Here is a 25,207-nt window from a genome sequence, read left to right on the forward strand (position 1 = left end):
CTATTGGTGCCAGTAAATCCATGCATGTCTATGTATACAGGCGCAATAAAACACTGATCAATTGCTAACAAATAAGTTTATTACAAAGAATTAGCTATTACAACTTTTCTTGTGTTTTAAAATTTCAACTGGCGTCATATGCATTTGTACATTACATTTACTGCATGTAAACATTTGGGCGTTGGGCTTGTTCGATAATGCAACACTATTCCCTGTCTTGTTGGCTGTGGAATTTTGGGGACTCTGTGAACAGGTGAATGTTGTATGTTGCAATTTTTCTAGTGGTGACAGGCAGACAGTTAATTCGCATTGACTGCATGTCCACGATGTCTCCATTATTTGCTGGTATAGATTGAAACTCCATTCTGTTTCTTCAAGGCTGTAAAAAAAATTAAAAATCGACATTAAATAACTGTTAAATCAAACTACAGACAACCTCTACAATATACATTCGTAAGTAGAAACCAATGAATTACAAACTTGATTATTATGAATTTATTTGCTTTACCATAATTTTGTTATTTTTTGGATTGAAGTCCTTGGCTAGGAATTACCAACTGTTCATTTTTTGGATTTAGGTAAGTACAATGTATAAAGCTTTGAAAAAATTAGCAAAATAAACGAGGCCAGGATATGGCAAATGATTTCGCTCCTCCGAAAACACAGTTTTCTAGGAGAAATTGTATTTCTATCTGTCGTTTCCAATATATGTAGTAAGAAAATAGGAAATGTTTATAAACAAATTTATACCTATTAACTCTATTTTAAATTTCAAATGAAGAAATTGATTTATTAGCAAAATGACATATAATTTACCATGCGAAAACAATATGATCAGTGAGCCAAATCCCCGGTTTCCTATCGTGAGGACTGCATTTGAAATCGTTATCAAATGGGTTCGGGTTCACATCAGGGAAAGTCTGATTCTCTTCTGTATTCTTGTAGAGGGTTTTCAAATCTGCTGGCAGAAGTCGCTTTATCGTGTAGCAAACTTGTGTTGCCATAAACGCACTTAAACCAGTTGACAGTTCGTACTGCAGTTGCTGATTTGATTTTTTGTTTGGAATCTGTTTTGATTTTTCAAGTGTGCTTTCCAGCGACGTGTCCACGGCTGAAACTCACAAAATATGTCTATTAACACACCTTTCAAGCAAAAAACTGAACTCATTTGTGAAATCACAATGAACCCATATTTTGATTCATTAGATTAATTATTACTTTTTCCAGTGTTCATTATGAAGAAGTGAGCTCGTGAAAAAATTCAACACGGACGACCACACTGCATGACGAAGGCGTTGTAATTGAGTTTGACTTATACTGACAAAATGTCTGTAAACCGGCCGCCATTTTTGTGTCAAGTTTTTATAAACTTAACAAAGTTGACTTGTTTTAAAAGAAATCTTCAATCATTGCATCGTAAATTTAAGTACTTCGTGTATGGCTTATACGGTTTGCGGATTATCTATGCACGATACGGAGTATACAACGATATAATAGGTCTTAGGAAAATTCCAACTGATATTAAAAAATCATTAAAAGATTTCTGCGAATAAACCAAAATCACAGATTTTCTTAATAAATAATGAGTATTAAACATGTTATAATAATTTATTGCCTGCTTTACAAAAGTAGATACACCCGATCCTCTTTTTACACGGTTTTTTTTGCATGGTTTAAAAAAAGTACTTACTGATTATTTTTTATTTTCACTGATTTTTTTGCTTTAACATGGTTTAAAAAAACTAAAAAGAATAAAAATATGTATGTATGTACATATTAATCAAAAAATTGCGTTGCAATGGACCGCACGCTGCTGGTGCATACATATGTTGTCACCGAATGCTGCCCAGACATACATACGTAGATACATGGCGCCACTAGTCAGTCACTTCAGGTTCGATACGAGAGACGCGCCGTGTGCTTCGGCGTCAAGAATTTCGTATTTTGAGTTGATTTTAAGTAATGGAACCTATCTACCATTTTTGTATGGCCACCTTATCTTTTTTTACACAGTTTTGTTTTGCACGGTAGTCTTTGGTACGTATCCTCCGTGCAAAAAAATGATCGGGTGTATAATAATTATGTAGTATTTTAAAAGGAAAAAAAACTATAGTTCGGATTATCCGTGATTATCCTTGCCGGTTCTCCCCACCATTTTACCGGATAATCGGGAGTCTACAGTACTTACCTACATTCATATCTAAAAGTGACAAGATACATCCATGTGTAAACATTTCATAAAATGTAAAAACTTTACTTTAAGGGTAGAATGTTATAAAGAAATGTTTGAAATATGAGAATCAACATAATACAATTGTTATAATTTTTCAAATGTCAGGCAGCACCAACTCTTTTTACTATTCTCGCCCCTTCAGAAGAGGTCAGGTATCAATACCTACTTACATTGAGAGAAAACACACAAACCTTCCAGTCTCTCATTGATAAGATAATCCCATTGTTTTCTTAGCTTCGATGATTGGTGGAGTAATTGGAGACCGGATTCTGGAGTTGGGAATTCTAATTGCAGCCAGGAATCGCAGACCATTCTGAAAAAATGATTTTAATTCGTTTACGGTTACTGAACATTCAAATTTATGGCAGCAAACCAACATCTCATGTCAAAGCAAAAGCACTTCAATAAAAAAGTATTGCCAAACTAAAAAAATATTTTAAATATTAATACAAGTAAGACTACCTGGAGAAAGATAGATTAGTGTCAATACAATGGGCAAATAGCAATAATGTTTGGGCAGCCGGCATTCTCATTGAGTTCATTAAATAGGGTTTGGTTGTCTCCAGCAAAGATCTGAAATAGAAAAGATATCACAACATGATTGTCTCGTAAATGTACCATAATACAGGAAAAGGTAGAGGGCAGCAAAACCGTAAGTAGATGGAGATTCTTTTGGCTATGCAACCTATGTAAGTGACTCATTGTTTAAGGCAGAGTTTCTTAAACTTTTGCTCTGGTGCCGGTGCTCGCGGCACAATTGAAAAATAATTTTCGCTTTGCAGACACCGAGAATTTTGATTTAAAATTGCAGATTAAGCAGTCGACACCTGAGCTTGATGACTCTCATTTCATCTTCAACACAGTTGAGTCTTTCCATTTTTTTGCAATTAATGTGTTAAATTTAAATTTAAATTTAAGTGTTAAAAATTCCAACTCACATAAATAAAATGTAGAAAACTGTATTAAAACTGTCGAAGCTTTTTTTTTGCAATTTCAGAATATTCTTCTCTAACAGAAATCCGGAACATATCCAGAGATAACTCGGTGTGTTTGATTTTAAGACCGTGGTCGGTTGAAATAAAATATAACTCTTCCTTTTCGGATATTGTAAAATCTAAGTCAGATGAATGAGGCATAAATGGGTTCCTTACTCTTATCTCTCTGTAGTCAAGAATGGAAAGTAATGTTGGATATTGTGCTCCAAGGTTTCCGAATGCTCCACCACGAGGGCAACCATGTCGTCAGAGAAAACATTTCAAGATTTATCCCCTCTAGCTCTATTTTTCCAGGTAATTATTTTTCTTTGAAATGCCAGTAGCTTATCCGTAGAAGTAAGAATTTTTTCATTTCGCCCTTGCATACTGCTGTTCATACTATTCAGGTGCCTTAATATCACTACGGCACACTAGTTGAGAATCACTGGTCTAAGGCATTGGGAATCTGATACGACTGGTCCTAGGATAGGGAGGTATATTTCAATGGCTGCAATGGCACCAAAGGAAGATATATCTACCACAGTCATTTTCTATATGATTGTAAAGAACTTTTAAAATACTTTAATACCTACATGAGGAATTCTAACTTTGAGAAAAATATTTAGCTATGTACTGCTTTTATTTTTGAGATCTAGATTTCCGAAACTACATCACTAATTATTGTCGATGATTCATTAAATTTGACATACTATGTACCTTTTACAAAACCTGTTAAAACCAAAGCTCAAAATAAAATTTAACTCTCATTCATAAGAATATAATGATTTATGGGAATTAAATCAATGACAATACTTACAGGTAGCAAATGATTTGATGTTTTGAACTGAGTGGTAATTTTGATTTGAAAGCGATATTGTCCGTTTCAATGTCATTCTCTTCGAGCTGTAATACTTGAGGGTGATTTCCGAAATAGCTCATCGGGTGTAGGGAGACGAATGCTTTGCTGGAAGTGTGAAAAAGCTGTTCTGATACTGACTGGAAAATGGAGAAAAAAAAGACAATTTAATTGAGATGAAAAGCTACACTTAATTATTTTTCGATAAATCCTCAACTCCCTCAAAACTGTTGAAGAACTGGCTATCCAGAAAAGATTGTCAGCTGTACTCAGTCAAAATCAAGTGCTATTAGTTCAATATTTGAATCTGAATCTAACATTTTATGGTAGCAAATCAACCAGGCGTGCACAAAAGGGGGGGAGGCTGATTTCAGCTCCGGACCCCCCCAGGAACGGAACAAAGACAGATTATTTAGGTGAATGGAAGATTACTTCTATTTCACTTTATCAGGACCTCATGACTGAGGATCGTAACCCAAATGATTAGGCTGTCGAACAGCCCTCAATGGGTTGATTAGATCTAAAATAAAAGTGACGTTTACTAACCTTTGGTTGGCCTCATTTGGTTGGCATGCCTCCTCTTTAAGTCATTTTGGAGTGCAGATTCCTGGAAGTCTTCTAAATACTATTTAGTGTAGTATTCGACGGAGAAATTTGTACATTGGCATTGTGTTCATATACTCAATTTAGAATCTAACATGGGAAAAGAATAACTCACCTTACAATGGTTGAATTCATCAGCCACTGCTAGTTGAGGATAGAGGGCACGGCACAAAATCAGTTTTAGTGTCGACATGTCTCTATGACTCGATGCACTGCTCCCAGATATCAAGTTCTACAATCAAAATATAGTGTCAATGACTGCCTATTGGATGTAGGTAATAGATTATAACAAACGAAAAGAGTTACAATACACACTTTGATAGTAACAATATAACTGCAGCATATTTTAGTAATATTTTGCAAATTGTCCTGTCCTATTCGGCTTAATTTCAAAATTTCAGAATACATACAAGCAATTTGCGTGGGCCATTCAATATGGCCAATTCCAGAACTACTCTCTCTGTTATCCTTGAAGCTTATATTAGCATTTTATTACTACTTCTACGGCTCTACGTGCGAGTAAGCTTCTAGGATTCATCATGCGGCAATCAAGAATCCAAATGTATTACGTACACTCTACGTCTTATTAGTGCGTAGCATTCTTGAATATGGGTTGATTATCTGGTGTCCTTATGAGGTTTCCTATAAGCTTATTTTAGAACGCGTTCAGAAAAAATATCTTCGATGTTTTTATTTTAAGACATTTAACTATTTTCCTTTCGATAATTCGTCAGATGATTATTTTCCGACTGCCTTTCTACAAGGCATGCTTACTTTTCACTCTTGAATCTCGTCGGTCTCTTCTGCTCTTGAAACACTTTTGCTTGTTATCACGAAGGATGGTTTCCAATCCTGGTGTCCTAATGAATTTGAATTTACATGCGCCTGTCAATTACCTACGTGGTCGCAGCCATGATTTATTCTGGATTGGAACCGTTTCCTCGTGTCAAGCCTATCAGGCACCATTAGCGAGGGGTGCAAGATTAGTAAATGCGCTCCCTAAAGACATAGACATTTTCAATGATGTACTTTGCATTTTGTTTTTGAAACTGTATTTTTCTGTATAAAATTGTATGTTTTTTGTTTTCAAAAATTATATTTTTCTGTATTAAATTGTACTTAATGTTATTATACGAGGGTGGGTCAATAATACCTTAGAAAAAAGCATTAAAACAGTTTTTATTTTTGTATTATTTTATATTTTTCAACATAATCTCCTTGGAGCTCAATACACTTGGTTAGACGTTTCTCAATTTTTTTTAAACCGTCAGAAAAATAAGTTTTCGGAAGGTCCTCAAAATAAGCATTTGTCCGATCGATGACTTCTTCATTTGAAAAAAAAACGTTGTCCACTTAGCCATTTTTTTAAGTTTGGGAAAAGGAAAAAGTCACTGGGGGCTAAATCTGGCGAATACGGTGGGTGGTCGACCAATTCGAACTTCAATTCTTCAATTTTAGCCATTGATCGTAAACATGTGTGAACACGGGCATTGTCCTGATGAAAGAGGATTTTTTTCCTGTTTAAATGAGGCCGTTTTTCTTCAATTTTGTTTTTTAGCTGGTCCAATAAAGATGCATAATAATCCCCTGTTATTGTTTTTCCTTTTTCCAAATAGTCAACGAAAATAATTCCACGTGCATCCCAAAATACAGTAGCCATAACCTTACCAGCTGATTTTACGGTTTTCGCCTTCTTTGGACATGGTTCGCCTTTCGCAATCCACTGCTTTGACTGTTCTTTCGTCTCGGGAGTATAGTGGTGTATCCATGTTTCATCTACAGTCACAAAGCGACGAAAAAATTCATCCGGATTGCGTTGCATGAGCGACAACAGGGCTTTAGAGGCCACCACCCTATTGCATTTATTGTCGACTGTGAACAAACGCGGCACCCATCTTGCAGAAATTTTTTTCATGCCCAATTTGTCATGTAAAATAGAAATGACGCTACCTTTTGAGATCCCTGTAACCTCAATTATCTCACTCAACTTTAATCTTCGGTTACTTAACACCATATCGTGGATTTTATTGATCATTTCTGGTGTAGTCACCTCTACAGGACGTCCTGAGCGTGGTTCATCCTTTGTTGATGTACGACCACGTTTAAATTCATTTAACCAGTTATAAATAGTTGCAAGTGAAGGAGCAGATATGCCGTGAACTAAATCCAACTCATTTTTTATTTCCTTTGCTGTTAACCCTTTTATATTAAAATGTTTAATAACAGCTCTAAACTCAATTTTCTCCATTTTTGTTAACAAGCAAATTTTTTTTTTAAATGTACGAGAAACACACAACAACCCGACCAATCTGATTGAAACTTCGCAGCATACTGAATCGGTAGTGCCGCTGCATGAAAACAAACCGCTTACAGTACTAGTCGCGCCACCTGTCGGCTTTTCTAAGGACTTATTGACCCACCCTCGTATATATATTTTTTGTATAATCTCTTCTCTCTTGTGAGGGCAATGTTTGACTTATAATGTAAATCTCATGTTGTGTACGTCTTGAATTTAGATTTGTTATGACCACAATGATTTGTATTCTTAAATAAATAAATTACCCTAGCATCGAATTTTCCCAAATTTCACACATTCACAAATAATCCACTTAGATTTGTTGTAACCAGGTATGTCAAACTAACTTGAACTTTTTTCATGTCATTAACCATCCGAAACTCGACGTCTTTGATATCGATAGTTCCATCATCAGCAGGCATGCCCTCGATTCCTTCACCTTCCAATTCCCACATTTCCATCTTAAGTCTCTTACGTTTTTTGCTTTCTTCAGCCGCTTGGTTCTTGTGTTGCCTTTACAATAAAACAAGATAATATGTCATGAATTGAATTGATACGATACAAGACCATTGATGCTTACATACTGTAGTTTAACGTTTAGAAATCATAATTATTTCAATTATGCCTGCAGGGCTATTCCAACTAGTTAACTGCATGACATAACTGATAACTCTATTACCGAAATTGCAAGTTAACACTTAACACCTGTTACAAGAAGACGGTATCTGGAGGTAGAGGTATATGATCATAATATGGTAAATGAAAATGCTAAGACTGAAATTGATTGGCCACATGCATATAATGCCGGTGGCGTTAACATCATGACGTGCTGAGGGCAAGAGAAGAACTGGAAGGTCCAAATTTAAATGGCTGGACTGCATTAAAGGTGATCAAAGAAAGCTCAGGAAAGCGCTGGCGCTGCATTGTCCACGATGGGAAAAAGAGTTGTGCAATAAATTCTGATAAATGATAATTTCCATGATACGTTAAAATAAATAAATTGAAATATACATAACTTTAAACAACATCAGAAACATACATATTAAAAAAATAGTTTAGAATAATATTTGCACAGAGTGGGACCATTATCTAATTAAGCTATCGATATAATATTGTTGATCTCGCCAATAATTTGTAAAGTCAGAGATGTCAAATTTTCTAAAAAAGAATTATAATAGGTATAATGTGTATTCAATAAAGAATGTTACATTCTTAACTCTTATGTAGTATTCATCGAATAAAAAACACTTGAATTAAATTGGAATCAATGATCAATTTTTAGTACTTAAGCTGAGTATATAAAACAATTACCTCCGCAAATCTTTCAATTGTTTCAGCTGTCCATGCCTAAGTGCACGATCAGCTGATGACATGGTTTCTGGTTCCACCACTTCCAAAAGTCCACAGTCCTGAAACAACAATAGAATAATAATTTAAAGCAGAAGTCAGCAATCGTATTACTTACCATAAAGCAGTGGCGAATGGTGACTTTTGGAAAGAGGTAAGCCGTGGAGATCAGAGAAAAAGAGCACACTTGTCAACTTACGGGAAATAAGAAGATAATACTTACGATATTACTACTGATGAATAGGTGCACACTAATAACGACACACTGGTCATATGTTTCACCGCTGAATTTGTCAAATTATTTAAATCACTTATGCCAGTAGAATTCGCATGGCCAACAAAAAAGTTTGTTTAATGTATAACTGCCAGTTAAAAACGAATATTTATCATATAAATTGTTGTGAAAATGTCTAATATAAGTTTATTCAAATCTAAATGAGCCCTTGGAAGGTCAAGCTTTGATAATTTTTGATTTTTGAAGAAACGTCAAACTCGGGAATGATCGCACAACAATTTTCAACTTCAATCAGAACACTAGACAATTTAATAAATACTTATATATTTTAAGCACTGACGAATGATTTCGGTACAATATGAGATAATTTATCCACATTCAAAACACAGTAATACACTGAATTTTGTAGTATAAAATAAAACTTTATCACCATCTTTGAAATGTCATTATGACATGAACTGTGAACAGCATGTTATGTTTGTCTATGACTGAAGTAACCTAAATAATAATCACGAAATACGATATTTATTTTTAATAACAATTTATAAATTATGTGTGATCGAACACAATAGTTATTTTTTTTTGAATCATCCTTATTATTTATTATTTGGTTAAAAAGATAGTCATCGACAATAAACAAATCAAAACAAAAAAAAAAAGGAAATATATGGCCGTATATCAAATACTGTCCAACCTCTTTGGGTCGTATAGTACTGACATAAAATTCATGTCTAAATAAAAATTCTTGTCAGTTTACACTTTACAGGCAGCAGCAAACAAATTTTGAAAATAGCCGATATACTGGATTGTTTGTTAGGTTTTCATTCTTGAATTCATGAATTTTGCCAAAATCACCAATGAAAATTGAATAAATGGTCATATTGAATCTAATAAAATTGGAGACCGTATAGTATACGGTCATCTCTTTCTGATATGAAAGCTCACGGGCGAACTGTGCCACGGTGAAATGTTTTACGTACAATTTACATGTAACCGTAGAAAAAAATCTTCTAATGATATAGGTGAAGCGCAAATGTATGAACTTGAAGAAAAAAAAGGACTCTGGTCCACTGATTAAGTTAGCCACAAGTTAGTTCACATTGCAGATTCGTTTGCAGAGAACTTCACACTACTGCTATGACATTTATTTTTCAATTGCAAGGCGTATGAAAAGACAATCAGTCGTGATGATAGATGGAAGATAGGCAGCCAATTCTCCTGCAACTTCTGCATTATTATTTAGTTGAAAATTCCTGTAGAATTTAGGTAAAACCGATTATAACAGCACTTGAATAAGCAGCCGTTTTGTGTGAGTGAGAAAATCGGAATCGCAATTGGGCGATATTTGTGGAGTTTACCAACTTAACCACGCTAAATGCGTATATTAAATAATTTCAATTGTCCCAACAAGAATAATGTATAAAGGCTCATTTAGACGAGTCACTGCGAATGATCGGCGCGGATGATCATCCGCAGTGAATTGAATGCAGGCATTCATTTTTTGTTTACATGTGTCAATACACAATACACATTTCATCCAAAATGGCGTCAAATGAAATTACGCCGCAGGTTGAAATTCAAACAATTTGTGATTGTTATATGAATGCAGAAATTTCATTGAGAGAAAGAGGAATAGGAAAAAGAGTCGTAGGTGGATAAAACCATAGACTAATATACTAATATGCATAGGTAATGCAACGTAATATCATGGGAAATATGATGACAGTACAGTAGCAGTGCGCATGCGCAGGACCTTTGGAATCATCCGCAGTGAACACAAAATGATCAAATAGTAGAACCAGTTGAACTTCATTCACTTTTGATTCCGGATGATCACTTTCGATGATTCGTTGATGAATGTGCATTTACACGGGTCACTGGGGATGATTCCTCCGCGATGATTGTCAAAAGTGAATCATGTAAACGGGACTTCACGCAAAGCAATTTGTGAAAAACACCAAAGGTAATTTTGAAGAAGGAGGAAGTGACAAAACACATATGACAGCGATCATCACCTGCAGTAAGTCTTTGAATTGGGTCCGTAGCTTTGTGATTTCATAGAATCTCTGCTCTTCGAGGCCCCGTTTCTTGCACCAATGTTTTGAATTGGTTGGCCTGGACTCGTCTCTGTCACCATCTCTCCTCGACTGGTGTCCATACGGAGACTGGTGCTTGATTTCCAACCAGCCAGCGTAAGTGTTAAGCAGTGTGAGAGGGTCTCCGTGATCGGATTCTAGAGGTTTCCTGGCAGTCTGAAATAAGATTATTTTAAGCCTTCTCAGAGGTTGCATACTTAAATTAAATGTTTAGTACAAATAACTTTTCTATTTTTTTTATCATTGCCTTGGTTGTGAACTTACCGACATCTCATCAAAGGAACTTAGGAATATAATATATATATAGGGAAGATATATGTACTCCTAACCTCACAATCAATGTCTCTGTGTGCCCGATTAGTGTAAGGCGACTGGACGGAGAGAGCGGCAGCCAAAGAAAGGACGGCCTCCGATTGCAGAAGAACAGATCCCAGCACTAGCATCTTACCGAGGACTATTTCCACCGGGAGACGAGATAAGGCTTTGCCGAGAGGCGTCATGCGTTCGTTTGACATCAGAGCATACTGAAAATATAATTACATATCATGATATTAAACAGGATTCTGCCAATATTACTTTAATACGTAACCAAAAGCTGTTAGGATTAATGCGGATGATCAGGAGAAGTAAAACAGTGTGCAGTTGTTAGCTTAGTGTGTCACAAGAGAATGGTGATAATAGTAATTGACCATAGACAATAAAATAAATATATGGCAGACAAGTGTGGAAATATATTATAATATTATTCCAACAATATACCATATTAGTGTGTTCGATACTTTTTAAAAAAAACAAAACATAGTTGGATTTACACCGAGCAAGAGAGGGTGATGCAATAGGTTTGATGTAAGTGCAACATGCAACAGTAACAAAAATCACGTTTACCCTACGTAATTCATGCGTACTAGAAGAAATCGCACCAGCGCATGTTCAATGTTTAATTGTTCCACTATAGTGTTGGTTTGTGTGTCCCTGGCAAGTAAGACGCGGTAAGTAATGTTCAATTCACCTATTTCAATAATTGAGCGATTTCTTTTTGTTCCCAGAGGTTCTGGACCCGAGCTCTTCTCTTTTGTATATTGATATATTTCACTGGTGTGAAGGTGGGTCGAACCCCTATATTCTTTTTTTTGCCATGTTTGATCCCAAAAAGATCATATGGGCTGCCACAGTGTGTGTGGAGGTTATATTAATATTTTTTTGTTTTTCCGATAGATGGATGTTGGCCACTTGCTCAACCTATTAGGTCCATACTCTGGTCCAAACACACATTGAAAAATGACATGTGAATTTGCCAAATTTGATCGCTGGACACATGGCATTAGAAGCCGACGCGGTAACTGCTCGGTCATTGTGGGTTATATTAATAGATAGGTACTAAAAAAAGTAAAAAAAATTGAGGGTCAAAGGATTTTTTAATTTAAGATTTTATGTTTTTCTTCCAATCCTATCGGCTTATCTTATCCTATCAGCTATTACACACATCGGCATTTTCTGAATGCGATTGGTTAAGGTTTTACATGTGGCTACAATAATTCTTTCATAGAATTTTCCCACGTGTGTCATACGTGGTACACACGCCATAGATTCCTCACCGCTGGTTTATATGGACGTTGACTTATAAATTCTTAAGATAGGCTCATTCTATGCACATTATTCTAACTACACATAATTTTTTGTAGTAGTAACTCATGTAAATACATGAGTGAATATGAATTATATCAATAAATTTGAATTCATCATAAATCATTGCCCTGTAAAATGAAGTGTGTTCTAAATTAACTGTACTCACATGCTGTTTCAATTCCAGAAGTGCATTTTCCACACTCTCCGGTTGCGGAGCATCGAGGAATGGAAATTTCCTCACATCATTCAAACCGAGTGATACCATCAGAAGAAGTAGACTGTCCAGTGGAACCCTCAACAGTTCTGGAGTGCCAAATGCTTCCAAAGCTGAATACTCCTTCTCTGAATATATTCGGAAACATACGCCGGGACCTGGAATGGCACATTATAGCCTCAATGATGATGAAAACATATTGTTAACTCGGCCACGTATTACCAAAGAAATTTAATGTAATATTTCTGTACTTTACAGGAGACTCGAAATACAAGTAAAATTACATTCCACTGACATTAACAAGACATGTTCTCAGCAGATACATACTGAACCACCTTTTATCTGTAGATTTTTTTTATAGATCTTTTGTCACTTAACGTACATAATATGTTATTGTATGTCCAGTACAGTGATGCCAACCGTACTATAATTATAGTACAATACTATAATTTTAATTCAGTGAAAAATATAAAATACTATAATTTTACGCCAAATATACCAAAATACTATAATTTTAAAGGATTCAAGACAAATAATGCTCCTGTACTAAATATTTTTCAGAAATACTATAGTTTTTACGCCTTTGTACTATAATCAGCATAGAAAAATATAACACTGGTCCAGTACCATTCGTAACTCAAAATCGCTAAAAATTGAGATAAATTTGTTACATTCATTAACCGGATCTATGCCATAAAATTTACAAATCCGTGCATGCAAGGCCGGCCATAGAAAATGAGCATGTATACATGATGTACTTTACACTCACTACACTAGCCCCGGTCGGTTTAAAAAAAATAAAAATATATTGTACACAATATACTGCCATTTCTTGTTATCATGGTGACATTCTTAACCGATATACGAGGGTGGGTCAATAATTCCTTAGAAAAAAGCATTAAAACAGGTTTTATTTTTGTATTTTTTTTTTATTTCTCAACATAATTTCCTTGGAGCTCAATACACTTGGTTAGACGTTTCTCAATTTTTTTTAAACCGTCAGAAAAATAAGTTTTCGGAAGGTCCTCAAAATAAGCATTTGTCCGATCGATGATTTCTTCATTTGAAAAAAAACGTTGTCCACTTAGCCATTTTTTTAAGTTTGGGAAAAGGAAAAAGTCACTGGGTGCTAAATCTGGCGAATACGGTGGGTGGTCGACCAATTCGAACTTCAATTCTTCAATTTTAGCCATTGATCGTAAACATGTGTGAACACGGGCATTGTCCTGATGAAAGAGGATTTTTTTCTGTTTAAATGAGGCCGTTTTTCTTCAATTTTGTTTTTTAGCTGGTCCAATAAAGATGCATAATAATCCCCTGTTATTGTTTTTCCTTTTTCCAAATAGTCAACGAAAATCATTTCACGTGCATCCCAAAATACAGTAGCCATAACCTTACCAGCTGATTTTACGGTTTTCGCCTTCTTTGGACATGGTTTGCCTTCGCAATCCACTGTTTTGACTGTTCTTTCGTCTCGGGAGTATAGTGGTGTATCCATGTTTCATCTACAGTCACAAAGCGACGAAAAAATTCATCCGGATTGCGTTGCATGAGCGACAACAGGGCTTTAGAGGCCACCACCCTACTGCGTTTATTGTCGACTGTGAGCAAACGCGGCACCCATCTTGCAGAAATATTTTTCATGCCCAATTTGTCATGTAAAATAGAAATGACGCTACCTTTTGAGATCCCTGTAACCTCAATTATCTCACTCAACTTTAATCTTCGGTCACTTAACACCATATCGTGGATTTTATTGATCATTTCTGGTGTAGTCACCTCTACAGGACGTCCTGAGCGTGGTTCATCCTTTGTTGATGTACGACCACGTTTAAATTCATTTAACCAGTTATTAATAGTTGCAAGTGAAGGAGCAGATATGCCGTGAACTAAATCCAACTCATTTTTTATTTCCTTTGCTGTTAACCCTTTTATATTAAAATGTTTAATAACAACTCTAAACTCAATTTTCTCCATTTTCCATTTTTCCATTTTCCACAAGCAAATTTTTTTTTTAAATGTACGAGAAACACACAACAACCCGACCAATCTGATTGAAACTTCGCAGCATACTGAATCGGTAGTGCCGCTGCATGAAAACAAACCGCTTGCAGTACTAGTCGCGCCACCTGTCGGCTTTTCTAAGGACTTATTGACCCACCCTCGTACAAGTTTTTATTGTATACTTTTAGTATATTTCTAAATAATGATGTTTCTTAGGTTTTATTTTTTCATAGAAACTTGTGGCCCGCCGAGTACCACTATTCTAATACCTCCCAGCATTTAAAAGGTATATGAATTTAATACAATTTTAAATTATATATTTTAGATTCTAATAGGTTTAATTCCAGTTTTGTCAATCAACTGATGATTTTTTTTAAAGTCCCCCATGAACCACCCACAAGATTATATTTCACTATATGGGTCACAATGTCGTAACTATATTGATTATCAAGTAAGCAGAATAAGTCTATGTACTGGAGTACAGACAGTGGAGGATAAAAATATCAAAATTACAAACATGAATAATTTGTACTGACATCAATTGGCGAAAATAATAAATAAAAACTCTAGCGGTAATGCAGTTTACTGTATTTTCATTTGTTTTAAAAATACAAAGTCATTCTTTCACTTTTTTTATTTTCATTTGTTATGAAACAAATGAATCAATTTTTCACTTGTTCCTGCTTGTTCCTTTTGATTCCATCAAAATAGTTGTGTTTTTATTATTTGCGAATATTCTTCCACGCAATAAAAGTTTTAATCGAATATTATACTATTGCATACACAATATGAATGACTAGGATCAGGTGAATAGTAGTTTCCAACTGCCTGTCAGGTATCTGAAGATAGACAAGCTAAAAATACAATTGGTAGACGACACTGTCAACAGCTGCCCTCTGTTTTATGCACCAGCTAGACGGCAGCGACTTGCCTGTGGGGTATAGTTTGTGCAACAAATATGGAACACTCTGTGATGTCCACATGGCACAAGTAAGTTTGCGCAAACCTCATTATGACAGAAGTCGACATCATGAAAATACTGTTTTATCGGAAACACAGCAATGTCGGCAAATTTATTTTTGTCATACGCATTTTTCTATTGTTTATTGGCTAAAAGGAAGAGAAATCAACGCTACAGATCCAAGTGGGCCAAACAATGGCTATTAAGAAGAAACATATACTCGTTTACAAATTTTATCTAGAATCTAGAAATTAGATCTAGCTGACTGGCGGAATTATTTAAGAATGAATGAAAAAGCATAGGTGTAATGAGTTACTACAATTAGTCATGTCTCTAATTGAACGACAAAGCACTGTGAAGCATGAATCTATATCTCCTCATGAACGATTGACATTGACGATTGAGATTTTTAGCTATTAAAGGGCATATAGGGATTTAAGATTTTCTGCAGCAATTTCTCATCAAGCCATGTCTTTAATTATTCCGGACACGTGCAGAGCAATTGACAAGGTTTTACACAAAGAATACATGAAGGTTAGTTTGTCTAAATTATCTTTATTAGGTACTAAGACGTATTATTAACACTGTAACCTCGACGGACTGAGAACAAGCACGGCTTGTATCCCGTATCCCGTACGTACACGTACTAGTTTTATCGCACAAACCGAGTTTGCACAAATTAAAATTTCAAGCAATCCGCGCATTTCAGTATGCGCGAGCTACAGTTTTCACGTCCATACACACGGGCTTACCGAAACAATCCGGTTTTCGGTAAAGCATGAGCGTGTAGCTGGCGCACAAGGTTCAAATTTAGCAGCCATTTTGTATAAAAAGTTATATGATGAATGACTCAATTTCAAAAGTGGGTTATTGATATTTGAAGCCGGTATATAGTTTTGCAGTACCTATCTATCATTTCTTGTATAATGAAATAATTATTTACCTGTTCTCCCAGCTCGTCCTTTTCTTTGTTCAGCACTGGATTTAGGAATCCAAAATTCCTTCAATCTCTGCATCTTGCAACTAGGATCATAGCTCATCTCTTTTACCTGGAAGTAGTCATTCATGCACATTATTAACTTGTTGACCGCGGAGCGTTTAATTACTTTTTAATTACCGCATTTAAATAAAATGCTAACTATACCGATTGGCCAATTAATTAGTGTACAACAGGTGTTCCGTCCGCGTGGAAAGGATTAAAATTAACACAAGGAATTAAAATTGGTTTTCATATAATACATAAAAAATAGATATATGTAATACCTTTCCTGAATCCACTACGAATCGTATTCCATCAATGGTGACGGATGTTTCAGCTATATTCGTGGATACTATACACTTCCTAACACCGTCAGGAGGATAGTCAAAGACCTAAAAAACACAACAAATAATAATAAAAATAAATTGATCTATGTCTTATGCTTTGCGATCACTAGAACGCCTGGCAGTATGGGAGACAGCCAGTGAAGGAAGCCTGCACGGGATATAGAAGGAATCAAAATACAATATCTTATGGTTGTGTCAGTGCGTGACCTTAAGAGAGCATATGGATACCACATAGTGCTCCTAAAACTTCTTGCACCTACACAGGTTGTGGAAGCACCTGTAGTTAAACCATATATAAACTTTTTAGATGGTATTCAGAGAACTTCCAGGATGCTGTAATCTGGTTGTTTTGAAAAAAGAGCAAGCCAGGTTGGGACTTGAAGCATCTTTGGCACGTCATTATAAATTAAAGATAAGCAAATACTGTGTAGGTGACATGTAATTTTTTTCTAAATGCCTTTATGGATACCCTGCGTTTACGAGCAATGTTTCTTTAAGGACTTTAGCATGCAAACTACTCTACTTGATGTTGATTCAAGAACCTAGATATAAGACCACCTAGCAAAAGCCTGGAAAATTCTTCATAGCCTAAAGGGTCTAATTGAATATAAGCGATCCAAGGGTTGTTAGTCGTGACAATGCTATATGTTTTTTTTTTTCGACCATGTCCGATCCTAAGAAGACCATATGGACCTCCACTGAGTGGAGGTTTGTATTAACAGATTTTGTTTTTACGAGAAATGGATGTCAGCCACTTGCTCAACCTAATAGGTCCATACTCTGACTCATACACAAATTGAAAAACAATAAGTGTACTTGCCAGACCCAGGATTTGGACATGGGACCCACGACGCTATAGGCCGACGCTTAAGTCACGCGGCCATCGTGGAATCGACGTTATATGTATTGGTTTGTAAAATATATACGTTGTTTGTATATATACCTGGGTTTGTAAAATACATATAATTCAACTACAATCATTTGATAAAATGAATTCTAAAATGGTGCAAATTAATTATAGTCTATATTTAAAATACAACACATGCAATTAGAGACATTATAGCAGACTTCGGAATGAGATTATATTGCTCAAAATTTATGGAAATTAGTAACGCCCTGCATGGTTAAAAGCGAAGTATTCATAAATTTATATGCTGAATGTTCTAAGCTTATCCATTCAATTGGCATCATTACTTAGTAGATACTGATTATGAAGTTTGGACTTGCTTTATCCTGATCAGCAATCGACAAGCTGCTGTGCAACGGAAGAATAATCCAGCTGTGAGATTTTTCGGCGTACTGCTTTGCGGCGTCGACAACCGAAGTTATCTCTTGCATTCCTGATAAAAATATCAGCAAATCTCCTTTTTCCTCCTCTGAAATAAAAAAATCATAGATTTTATAGGTTGTAATAATTAATAGTTTATAAATGTCACCTGCGCATCTATTCTATACACAAGACTGCTATCGGCCGCTATCGAGGGTAGTTTTTCATTTTTTGTATCGAAGTATTAGCACTTATTATAACAATTACAATAAGTTAGCCGTCTTGGACAGCCACCTGCACGGATTTACTGTTGACAGTAAGTATTATCGCGGCCATAATAAGAAAATGTAGGGTAAACATGTATTATCCTGCTGTTGGCAAGTTTGGAAGCTTTTGAATTTTTATGCGACAGTAAGATTTTTTCGATCTGCCTGCGCAGTAAAACGATAGTGGCGAACCTGCCGGCAAAAAATGAACTACAAATGAATTTACAGATTGACCGATTTTCCCTACCTGTCAAATAGTACGAAATAGTACGATAAAATGATAACATCACGTCTCACTCACTCTTAAAGAATGAATTGGTCAGTATTTTTACGTGTAAACAGTTATTGTCACGATAGTTTAAAATAATCACTGTTGCTGCCAGTAATCCAAGCATGTGAACAGGCTCTATTAAATTTAACACAGCCAAGAGAGGTGCTGTTAAAACATAGCACTTATTGTAACAGTTAAAACTAATTGTAATTGTTACAATAAGTGCTAATACTTCGATAGAAAAAATGAAAAACTGCCCTCGATAGCTGCCGATAGCAGTCTTGTGTATAGAATAGATGTGCTGGGGGTGTTCATTACAGGAGATGCGACTTCGGATAAAGAACTCACTATCTAAATGAGAATGGCCGGAGCAACATTCAAATCGATGAAGAATATCTAAGACTCGCAACTGTACACTGTACTGTTTGATGTTTGCATTCTGATGGTGCGGCGGTACGACCAGGGGGTGTATCTTACATACAGCTATCTCGATCCCTTATGCTCAGTCACCCAAATAGATGGCACTACGGTCACATACGAAGTTGCAATGACTAGGAACCGTGAATTTGTCTTAAATTCAGCGGATATAAAAGGTAAAGAAGCTATCTCACTTGGATACTTGGAGTCAATGAGTTGCATGACTTGTAGGTACGGTTGGGGATCCAGTCTTTCAGATTTGGATTGTCTTCCTTCAATTAATATTGGCCTGTAGTGTAGATCGATAGGATATAAACGACCCGGAACCTGAAACCGGAACGAATTGCTTAGATTTGTGAATTTCGTCATTTCTATATGTTGCAAAATATTTTTCATAAGCGAGAGAAATTTTATCAATGTGATTAGTGTCAAAATTAAGTGTACTTATATTTAAAAAATGTGATATGTTACTTTTGTTTGGAATTATTAATTAGTTTATTGAAAACTATTTTCTAAATGTTTGAATATTTATTGTCTCAAGTCAACAATGCGGTAGCAACAAATGTCTTCACTTTCAATACTTTCGCTTAATCTGGGTCCGAACACACATTGAAAAAACAACACATAATACTGCCAGAGGGGATTTAAATCCGATACCCACAACTTTATAAGCCGACACGTCACCGTTTGACCATCGCCGACTCATGTTGATTGTATTTATTGCCTGTTCAAATAATGAATGAAGTTCGTCGAGTATTAATCAGAAAGGGAAACTTCAACACGACAGGACAGGTGTGTGACCTATCGCCTTCATGGAAATCTTTCACCACAATCGTTGAGTTGGATCAGGCTATAATATAAATATTTATATTTCGTACAGAGGACTAGCTAAAAAGATTTAAGTGACATTTCTTGAGTGGGCAACACAGAGAGTGTGTTTGTGTAATTTCGGTAACTTATAAATATAGGTTTGTGATTACTTACCTCGATAACGACAGCATTTTCATCCGCGAAATAATTTGAAAACAATTGAATATTGATGGTGGCGGACATGAGGACGAGTTTTAGATCAGTTCTGGTTTGTATTAAGCACTTGAGGATGCCGAGTAAAAAGTCTCCATGTAGATGCCTCTCGTGAATTTCATCCAAGATTATCACATCATAGTTTGATAACGCTGATTCAGATGCCACCTTCAAGCAAATGGAAATGCGATTAACATACAATTTAATGAATTTATTGAACATATTATATAATTTTGAAAACACTCATGAGAAAATATAGCCAATAGAAAAAATCTTATTTGAAAAAAGTAAGACACCCGGCAGGAATCGAACCTGGGCCTCTTGGGTTTCGCGCCCTGTGCATTACCACTATGCTATGACTGACATGCTTAATTGGGACAAATTTTAACTGTTGGCCTTTTTAATAACTGCTCATAAGCGCTCTCCAAATTGAGTTACGGTAGGCGATCGGTTTTTGTATTATAAATTGAAGTATTTATTACTTTAATTACTAACCGACGTCATGGATCACTCCAGGTATTAAAAAGGCCAATTGTTAAAATTCGTCACAAATACGCATGGCAGTCGTAGCATAGTGGTAATGTACAGGGCGCGATACCCAAGAGAAGCAGGTTCGATTCCTACCAGGTGTCTTTTTTCAAATAAGATTTTTTCTATTGCCTATATTATTATTTTTTCATGAGTGTTTTCAAAATTATGTATGTTCAATAATTAGAATGGTACATTCTTAAAATCCTGTGAAGTATTCGTTGAATAAAAGAAATAGTTAATTAATGAATTTATTTAAAACAGAATTATTAGTTCAATATGTACACAATATGATGTTTAGATTATGTTGTTTTTTCAATCAAAAAACAAAGAAGATTTTATATAAAAGACAGTAAGAAATACAGTAAAAATAGTGATGAGTCAGTTTAACTGACTATATTAAAATAAATTAAGTAAAAGAAAAATGTCAAAAATCAAATCATATAAGTGGAATATATCGATAGCCAAAGCAATTTATTTGTTAAAAATGACACGAGTATTGCTAAGTCTTTAAATAATTACAAGATAAAAAGAACTTTTTATAGACAATGTTTTTAAATTCTTTTGAACCAAATAAACTTGACTTGACTAGCTTAAACGATCAAAAAAATTTGTACTTGACATGTCATATTGATTTCCATAGTAACGCATGTATATATTAATTATTTAGTTGCTAGGACCCCAGACCCCCAACAATGGTGTCGAAATAACTTTTCATACAAAACAGAATTAACTGAAAATGAATTCAATTCTACTTAAAGATGGCTAAAAGTATTAAAAAAATGCATTGGCATCGTGTTCTGATATATTCTAAAAGTTTCAAATGTCTAGCTAGTCGGGAAGTTAGTTAAAAATCGATTGCAAGATTTGTACCGGACAAAAAACCACCGGATAAATAAGAATACAAGCTAAGAATACGTTGTAAAATGGTGTGCCACATCTAGCATCCACAGGTATATCCAAAGGTTATGTTTTCTTTTCTGAATATAATTTATAATAAAATAACACTCATTTCACCTGTCTAAGCAAAAGTCCTTCAGTTATGAAGCATATTTTGGTTCCCTGATTCCTGTTTCTCTCAAAACGGATCTGATAACCGACATGGCTTCCAAATTGACACAGCGCCTCGTATGAAACTCTTTTTGCGAGAGAAATACAAGCAATTCTTCGCGGTTGAGTGCACGCTGAAAATAACAATGTAAAAGTTAATATTAATTAGGTACTATCAATGTTTGGATATTCCTATGGTGGATTGGCATAATTAATCATTGATATCCAATCCAGATCTTCATCAGGATCGAATCTCTGCATATAATTGGCAGGGCTCATTCATTTCACAAAGTAATATTCTGGCTTTCGAGGCGTAAGTTATGAAACATGTTTTTAGTTTGTTTTTGTTCATTAGTTTTAGTAGTAGTTCTGATATTTTGTTAACTGTCAATTCATGGTGGAACTGCATTGTATTGTTGTTTTTATTTAATAAAACGCAATTTTTTGTAGTACTTATTCCACTTTTAATCAAGAGATTAGGACCGGTTTGTCCCTCTGAGGCGGACGAAACCGGTTATTAAATAAAACACAGCAGCCTTCGGTGATTGAGGTAATCACGAAGAGACGTTTTACGTGGCTGGGACATGTGTTTCAGATGCCGCCAAAGAGTGCAACACTTCGTACCCTTGTGGCACAGCTTCAAGGATTCCGTCGTCGTGGCCGGCCCTCCCTCACCCTGCAACGGTGCTACAAAAGCGATTTACGCGCTGCAAGTTTGAGATGCCGGGAGGCGCGAGAGTTTGGTCAAGAGGCGATGGATTGAGGGAAGTGGTGCGAATTTGTGTTTGCCCTATGCCCCAATGCTAGGTCGTGACAGGGTGAAAGAAGAAGAAGAATAATAGCCTTCCATCCACAAATTTACAATTAATTAATTCTAAGTAAAATTAATTCAAGTAATAAAGAGATTGATGATGTACCGATACTGTTGAAGCCAGCTTGTGAAAGAAATTGTGGAACTTGCGTAGACTTTCCACAGCCAGTGTCTCCAGCAATGATTACGACTCTTTCATTCTTTACAGCTTCTACAATTTTGTTCCTGGAATAAGTAAAACATCATAAACAAATGCTCCATTCACCCATTTTGGCCTACACCCAACTAGTTTGATGGACATTATTTCCTCTGGTTCATGATTATTTATATAGACTATAGAGCATGACGTGTCCTAATTGGGACGTAGATTTTATTATATAACATAAAATTACAATGGCTACTAAAATAAATATTGTATTAACAATGTATTTTTTTCGGTTTTCAGAGTAACTAGGTATATAATAAAAATATAAAAGTATACTGTATCTTTTCGATAAAATTTATGGTTATGTCAGCAGACTTTTTACGAGGAATAGTTGTTTGCCATTCATTCGATTGATTTGAGTCTATAGTCTGAATCTAAAAGCACACAAAAACCTGTGAATTCGATACATCAAACCCGGGTTTACTTCACTATAGACTAGGGGTAGTCAACCCGGTGCCTACCGCCCACCAGTGGGCGTTCCAGCTTTCATGGTGGGCGGTAGGGGTTTTAAAAACACAAACCGCCTGAATATTTCCAAAAGAGGTGACCTTTGTTTGTTCCACATAAAAATTGAGCCAGATATCCAGTACCTATTTAGTTTCGCAGCATCGGTCTCAGGGATCTCATTAATAATTTAATTAATTAAATGTAACTTCATCAGACTTCATGCTTCTACGTATGCAAAGTATAAATTTAATAAAAAGATAGATTTAACTACAGTAAATTGTTTTATAAAGATTTATTCTGCCAAGCTTAGCGAAAGTCTGACATAAAGTATTTGGTAAGTAATTATTATCATATGCTCTAACTTGGTGTAACTCTGCTTTATAAATTTGGAAAAGTAAAATTACATCCCTGCTTTATAAATCACCATTACTGTGGAACCGGTGGGCGGTTAGAAAATTTTACTACTAACACAGATACACAATTGGGCGGTAGGTATAAAAAGGTTGACTACCCCTGCTCTAGACCGTAAGAGAAAATAACATCAAACCTGTATTCTGCAACCGGCAATTCAGACTGCGTCTTTCGTAAATTTTTTAATTTCATAAACTTTTCTTTGTTTTTAAAGTCTAAATATAGCATTACAACATCAACAAACTGTTCAACTATCCCTTGGGTCAATCTTCTCTTTTTTCTATCATATTCTCTATCGTAAGGCGGGATCCTGGAGTAAAGTTCGTCAATGCCAATTTTTAATTTGAAATTTATACAATGTTGCTTCTTGTATTCTAGTGGAAGACCCAGTTCATTATTTTCACATTTAGAATGTTTTACATTTACATCCTCCTGCAATACAGGTTTACCACTTTTCTTCAAAAGTGCTTCATATTTAATAACAAACTTCCAAAAATCATCCAAGTCTTGAATCAATCTTTCATTTTCGCTCCCAGAAAATAATAATCTATTTAAATCTATTTTGAAATCCAAATAACTAAATTCTGTCGGGTCTGATTTATTGAAAGAACTGTCTCCAGAGAAAGACGATGATGAAGCTGCATTTAAATCCAAAACAGAACCCTTCACATGAACTTTATAATTATCTTCAGTACTTCGCTTGTCACTTTTATAATCTTTATGTAGTTTTCGTGAATGTTTCGGTGAATCGCTTTCACTACGATTTCGATAACTTGTACCTTTATATCTCTCATGGCTACGTGATCGATGTCTTTTTCTATCATGATGCTTGGAATGTTTAGGCATTTCAGCATATACGTATTTATTTACAATAGTATAAACAAAATATTACGCTTTTAGAACGATAATAGGTATCGTTGCTTTTAGGTTATATTTTTTTTAAACAAGACGTTTGAGTGTTTCGTGTTTGACAGCTAACTAAAAATTAGTGTGACCAGTATGTATATATATGCGTTGATTGAAACCTCTTTGATAAAAAAATTAATGACGGCACGCTATTTTAATTATTTATGTAACCAATTCATAAATTGTATGAAAATATAAATTAGTTTATACCTAATACATAATAATTGGTTGAATATTACAAATTTAAAAAAATCAGTGGCATCTAACAATTATTACTTACACTTTTATTAGACCAAACAACGATGAGAGTATCCAATAACTTTTGATAAACTTGATTAGATGTCACTACTCAAAATCTGTTTTACCGACACAGAAAAGTAATGGAATATATAAATACCTACTAATTTTGTTAAGAATCTGCAATCATCTGTCTGTTGTATTCTCTAAACTGTTATCCGAAAATGATGCAACTATAGGTATAAGGCATCCAATGTTTGCTTCAAGACTGCGCAGACGACACATACGGACACTATAAAATAATCCTAATAATTTTATTATAACTGTTAAACCACGCTCATTCGATAGATAGCCATTTGTCGATGCGACAGGTCGCAATAACTCCTAGATGAGCACCCGTAGCTACAGCTGCAAGTCAGGTATTCATCGCTAGACTGAGTGCGGAGTGTCTGGGTATGAGGAATGCGCCCGGAAAAGCACGGAGTCCGTAGTTTAAGCGACGAGAAGCTATAAGTAGTTAGCGGGGTAAATGCAGAAGTCAGTTATGTACGCCTGCTAGATTTTGTTAACCCCACCGCATTAAAAATAAAAAATAAC

The 25,207-nt window shown here is 35.3% G+C and overlaps 1 protein-coding gene across 1 annotated transcript; it reads right to left on the reverse strand.

Annotated features, from left to right (window-relative positions):
• Window positions 1-58: 58 nt before the first annotated feature.
• On the reverse strand, window positions 59-24,468 carry LOC147072992 (putative ATP-dependent RNA helicase DHX34). Its single transcript, XM_085946007.1, has 19 exons — window positions 23,604-24,468; window positions 22,511-22,629; window positions 21,561-21,727; window positions 19,977-20,183; window positions 19,187-19,319; window positions 17,999-18,147; window positions 16,709-16,816; window positions 16,389-16,494; window positions 12,433-12,638; window positions 10,970-11,164; window positions 10,560-10,796; window positions 8,274-8,371; window positions 7,310-7,475; window positions 4,782-4,898; window positions 4,025-4,203; window positions 2,696-2,806; window positions 2,425-2,546; window positions 817-1,111; window positions 59-379 (listed from the first exon to the last, which is right to left on the reverse strand). Exons 1-19 carry the CDS (start codon window positions 24,311-24,313, stop codon window positions 91-93), a joined length of 3,714 nt encoding a protein of 1,237 aa, XP_085802133.1. The 5' UTR covers window positions 24,314-24,468; the 3' UTR covers window positions 59-90.
• Window positions 24,469-25,207: the final 739 nt, after the last annotated feature.

The sequence above is a fragment of the Rhyacophila brunnea genome, unplaced genomic scaffold (genome assembly GCF_057557595.1).
Source record: "Rhyacophila brunnea isolate RB1 unplaced genomic scaffold, BYU_Rbru_1.0 scaffold_19, whole genome shotgun sequence".
In the NCBI taxonomy this organism is placed as follows: Eukaryota; Metazoa; Arthropoda; class Insecta; order Trichoptera; family Rhyacophilidae; genus Rhyacophila; species Rhyacophila brunnea.